Source organism: Lycium ferocissimum, unplaced genomic scaffold, assembly GCF_029784015.1.
Source record: "Lycium ferocissimum isolate CSIRO_LF1 unplaced genomic scaffold, AGI_CSIRO_Lferr_CH_V1 ctg15832, whole genome shotgun sequence".
NCBI lineage: Eukaryota > Viridiplantae > Streptophyta > Magnoliopsida > Solanales > Solanaceae > Lycium > Lycium ferocissimum.
In genome coordinates, this window is record NW_026716267.1 from 1 (window position 1) to 6,086 (window position 6,086).

General features: G+C 33.2%; 1 protein-coding gene across 1 annotated transcript; it reads right to left on the reverse strand.

Moving 5' to 3' along the window:
* Nucleotides 1-3: 3 nt before the first annotated feature.
* Nucleotides 4-3,433, reverse strand: LOC132042514 (uncharacterized; the record flags this gene model as incomplete). The annotated part of the gene is made up of 2 exons (XM_059433031.1): nt 3,136-3,433; nt 4-1,170 (listed from the first exon to the last, which is right to left on the reverse strand). Coding segments are annotated over exons 1-2 (1,230 nt in total), but the record flags the coding sequence as incomplete, so codon positions are not given.
* Nucleotides 3,434-6,086: the final 2,653 nt, after the last annotated feature.

Genomic DNA, 6,086 nt, shown 5'->3' on the forward strand with positions numbered 1-6,086 from the left:
GAGCTCCTTTTCCATGGATAAATTCCTTTCAAATTCTTTGTTTCGAGCCTCAGCAAACATGAGTTTCACTTTCTGATTCTTTACCTCAATTTGAGCTTCTTTCAAACTTGTCATGTAAGACATAACACTTCTTCTTTGCTCTTCAAGCTCTTGGAGACGCTCTTCTAACAGATTTTCCTGCTCTGCCATTTTCAGTCTAGAGGATGTCAAAGCTCTCTGAGATGAGACTAACTCAGACCTTACATCGGCAAGTAGCTTTTTCACTCTTCTGAAATCCTCAAGGGTCCTATTTTCTTCTCCACCATATTTAGATGTTTCCTCTTCCAATTTCTTCATTTCTTGCTTTGCTACGAGCCAATCCATTGCCTGCTTCTCCAAATTGGATTTGGCAACTTTAAGTTTCTCTTCTTCAGTTTTCTGCATTGTCAAGAAGACTTCCAGCTCTTTCTCTTTCTCTTGAATTTCTCTTCGGAAATTTTGTAGCTCAACCTCCTGTCTTTGAACTACTTCATTTGCTGTATCAAGTAGCTCAGCCTTGGTTCTGAGTTCTGATTCAGTGTTAGCGGCTTCATCGCTTCTATTCTTCAACTCATCCGTCATTTTATCAATTTCATCTGCTTTTGAATCTAGGGCTGTTCGCGTAGAAGATATCTCCTGATCTCTCTCCTTGAGACGAAACTTTAGATCTTCAATTTCCGCAGCTTGAGATGCTAAGGTAAGATTAGCCTGCCTTAGCTCATTTTCCAGTTTTTCCTGCCTAGAACTAGCAGCTGCAATCTCTTCCTCCTGCTGCTCCAATTCTAGCTTTGCACGGTTTAATTCATTGTACTCCATCAATACTTTTCTCTCTGTATCTTGAATATCTTCTTCCTTCTTCTTCAAGGTTGCAAGAGCATCCTGCAAATCAGACTCCAGCTTGCCAAGATTTAGTCCCAGCTCAGCCACCTGAGGAAGATAAGGATTTCTGCCAATCTGTTGTTCTAGTTTCTGGGTCTGGGCAAACAACCTCTCAAGAAGAACCCTTGCAGGCTCAGTTGCTTCATTGCCGTTGATATTTGATTTCCTGTTATCCAAGACTGACCTCACAATTCTTGAGGAAGGACCATGTCCACGATGAGCTGTCATAAGTGCTAATCTCTTCTTCTTCCATTCGGCCCTCACAAAACAGAACTGTACACAAACAGATGTCAGTAATTACACAACAACATCCTCACCTGTAGAGCTTCCTACTTTTAAGAAAGAGAAACCTATCATCTATTCCTTGGCACTCCCGTCACAATTCATACAAGTAGTATTAACTAAGCAGTGACAAGGAAGCAAAGATGTATAAGACCAAGGCACAATAGGAGAAGAATTCCTGTGAAGCAATTCAATTTGGTAGTCTCATACGGGTAAGATAAATGAATTAGTTTTACTCCTCGGTACAGTGTCTCCAGTATATTGCACTATGACTAGTCAAATACTCAAATCCTATGATATGCAAGCAAAAGGCTCATAGTTAATCTCTTAATTTTCTTCTTTAGCTTCCCCTATTTTCCTTTTGTAAGACGAGGTGAATTCATCAAGAAGGAAAACAGTAAATATATTTCATTTTTCACCTCCCCATCCATCCCCAAAACTCCAGGTAAAGTGTTAAGAATGAGAGATGCCTTGTATACTCTTGTTATGCTTTCTCACAGGTCATAACAATATGTCACTGCCTCGTTCAATCTATATTTTAACTTTCAATGATACAACAAATGGTCACGGATACAGTAGAATGGATATAGAGGATTCATATAGCTGACCCTAACTAGTTTGGGATTGAGGTATGGTTGATTGATTGATCAATCGATTTCATCCAGGCACTCACTGAAATAAATCATTATGGGACATCTATTTCCCAACAACCTTCATGAAGATCCATATAATAAATGCAATTGTATACTTCCCCATTCCAAACGAGTGAACCTTGTTTCAACCTCCAAAAAAAATTCTAAAGCTGTAATAACCAAATAAAATCCTTTATATACAGTTGATGACCATATCTGCTAGAGTCCTACTTAGTGAGATGCCCAAGAACTGAGATCTGTCCATTGGAGTTAGCATCACTCGAAGCCATTTTAAGAACCAAAAATATTTGTGCCACAATTACAGATACTTGCTGATTTCGAGATGAGTTTCCTTGTGGGTGTGTCCACTTGTTTTCCTACTCAAGTTCTGGACCTAAGAGACGAATATCTTGTTTTAGATAAGCCAACGCGGGGAAGAAGCACTACTAAAGGTCATTACTGTGTTGGATCAACTACTTCAATTTTTAAAGTTCTTATACGCATTATGGATCTTGAAATACTATTTCTGCATCTCCCTAATCAAATCCATCTACTATGCAATATTTCTCTCTAAATTCAGATAATAATACTAAAAGTACATGCTTCTCAACTCAAACATTAATTGTTCCAATCTGTAATTCCTTATTGTACTTTACAGGTTTTAGTTAATTTTAATCTATATTACGTACGACCATGTATCTATTTATAAAAGATGTTTTTTTTTTTTCATTAAACACGTTCCATCTCTTATCATGACGGCGTCCATTGGTGCACTATTAATTGTGAGATGAAATAAAAGAGCAATTGAAAACATTTTAGAGTTTTAAATAATTGGTAATTCCGGAACTGGTAAGTTCCTTTTTTGTATTATTACCTAAAACCGTAAGGGTTTGTTTGGTACGGGAATAAGGTGAGATATTCCAAGATTAAATTCAAGATGACCGTATATATTTTTACCGTCAATCAAACACAGTATAAATTTAGTCAGGGATAAATTTATATTGTCAACCACAGTATAAATTAATTCAAGACTTAATCCTGGATATCCCAAATAGTCCAAGGATTAATTCCAGGACTATAATCCCGGGATAATTTAGTCCGCGAACCAAAAGACCCCTATTTAGAAAACTTCCGCAATTGACTCCATAAAGAAAGGTTTTACAGAAGTCTATATACCTAATCTTTTCCAACATCAACATATTTTTTTATGTAGAAATAGCAAAAACTCCCATTGGAGAAATTGAAATTTAGTAAAATGCAAAATCCTTGAGCAGCATAAAAAATACAAATTCAAGTGCATAAATAAGGAGGCAGAGAGTTAGACCTGCGTTGGGTGGGGAAGAGAGGAAAAGGATAAAGTGGGGCGCGGTATGGCTGGCAACGCCATGCTTGATCACCTCATGTATCCATAATACTATATAATAACTTCAAAATAATAATAATACTCCTATGTATATGAAACTCCAGCTCATGTATCAATGGCGGCGTTGCTGATGAGAAAGAAGGCTCACGTTAGCAGAACAAATTGGCAAATGGTATGTTGCGCTGTCATGTGAGAATAAAAGAAAAAGGAAACTACGTGTGTTACGATGAGTGAACTAGTGGTGCTACAGATTCCAACTCATCTTTTATAAAAGTTTCCAAATACTTCTCCATGGGACTCGGACACGTCACAAATAAATTCCCATTTTTATTGAACGTGTTTGATTTGACGCTAATTTAAAAAATAATGGAAGATTTTAAAATTTGCGGTGTAAAATAAATCATAGAAATTTATGTAGCTAAAAATTATTTCATTAAGGGTAAAAAAATAAATTTAAAGTTGAATTGTTACTAAATATAGAAAGATGTCATTCTTTTTACTAACTAAAAAATAAAAAATGGCATATATATATATATATATATATATATCGAGATAGAGGGAGTTTAAATTATCATAAATGTCTGCTTTTATGTTTATTTTATGACTTACTATAATTAATTCGTATTATTATTTTAGTCGATCATTTTATAATTATAAATATATGTAGAGGCAGATCTAGGATTTGAAGGGGGCGGATCTAATTTTCTTATATACATCTTGTTAGGAACGTGTATTTGGGTCGGAGTCTATATATATATATATATATATATATATATATATATATATATATATATATATATATATATATATATATCGAGATAGAGGGAGTTTAAATTATCATATATGTTTGCTTTTATGTTTATTTTATGACTTACTATAATTAATTCGTATTATTATTTTAGTCGATCATTTTATAATTGTAAAATTACATCTCAAAAATCAAGAAACGAACATAATTAGCATCTTAAACAAGGAATCACACTCATTAACAACCATTAACATAAGTAAAATCAACATTTTCACCAAGAGACTTGCATCTCTTATGTATATTAAAAAATAAATTTGCACAAGTAAAATAACATCTTTAATAAGGGAATTACACTAATCAAAATAAGAAAAATAATATAAAAACTCTTCAATAGGTAAATATATCCCATAAGTAAATGTAGAATTAGATAAACTACAAGTTCTCAAAAATAAATTATAAATTTCATGTTTTTTCTAAGCAGCGATTACAAAATTTCCATCATAATTTAAGTAGTAAAGTGATTTAAATTGAATTTAACATTATAAAATAGCATAAGTTTTTATAATACACTCCCTCCGTCCATTTTTATTTGTCCATTATACTAAAAATATATGTTCACTTTTACTTGTAAGTTATATAGTTTGAAAACCAAGACATAATTTACCATTTTATACCTATTTTACCCTTATTATTAAGTACTCCAATTCATTTCTCATTTTATTTATTGCTTAGTAAGGGTGTCCCAAGTCAAATACAAACAAGTAAACATGGACGGAGGGAGTAATAAACAAAAAAAATTATAAAAAAAAAAATGAATTTTGATCTCAATCTAAAATTCCCATTGAGACCCAAGTTTTTTAATTTAAATACTCACATATTTGAGATTAAGAGAAATGCTTAATTTAAGGGATTTTGAAGTTTCTATTTGTGTGTTCTTGCTAAAGATCACAGATAAAATAATAGAATAGAGGAAAGGGAATATAAATAATAAAAAGATAAATAGAAAATTGGGAGAACGAGAAAAATGCGTAGAAAGGAACTAAAAAGCACGAAAAAAACGGGAGTTGAAAAATGTTCAAGATAGATTCAACGCATATCGTCACCAAAGTGCCAACTGATCTGTCTAATTTGTGGCTGGAGGTAGCAAGGTGAAATATTTAACCTAATTTAAGCAAATTGCAACATAGGTATATAAAAAATTTATCAATCTAGGCAGTGTCATGCCACCCCACCTTAAAGGGTGGGTCCGCCCCTGAATATATGTAATGTGAGGTAAACTTCGGGCTTATAATAGAAAAAAAGGGGACTGGATCCCCTCCAGTGGTGATCTGGCCCAGTTCCTTCAGTGGTGCCTCAAAATTTTGACACGTGGCTCTTTAACATTTTAACGGACCAGACCTAATTTATTAACCAAAACACTTAACCATGGTCAGAATCTTTTCTTCCCGTTTCTCTCCTCTTAGAACCTTGAGTATCACTGACCAGTCCTTTCCTATTTTTTCTTCCAATTTACTATATGTAATAAGAGACAATCCAAATATTTTGTCGTCCTTGGTTGGATTCCAACCAGGCTTTTTAACCAAAAGGCTCCCTCCTATTAATTTGCCCCCTAAATTTATCCTTTATTGCTTGAGCTACTATAGGGTATGATACAAAGACAAGGGACACAAGTGGAAATTCACTGTTGTTGTACTTTATGAGTTATATTATGGCCGTTATATTATTGACAAAAGAGAGATAAAATGTGGGTCCCCTTGTGGTATGTGGATGATGTTGATGGTTATTTTTTTCCAGGCTCTTTGCTCCAGCTTTTTCCTTTCTTTGATAATAATTGCCAATTTGAGGACTTCTTAGTTATTAAATACCCAAAGAGGTATAAGAGTTGTGATATCAATTATTGCCTCGAATTGTCTCAAAATAATTGTAATTTAGGAATTCAAGATTAAAGTTAATAATTGTTGTCAATCATGTTATTAAAATTTAAAAAGTAATTCTTTTTAATATTGCTCAATTCTAAAAAAAATCTAATAAATAAGGATAGCTTAGTAAATTATATTTTCTATTTTCTATTTTTCTTAATGGTGTGAAGAACTAAAGCTACCTTTTAAAACCCTTAAAAGTTTAAATAAAGTCTGAATTTTCAGTTGATGTACTTTTTATATCA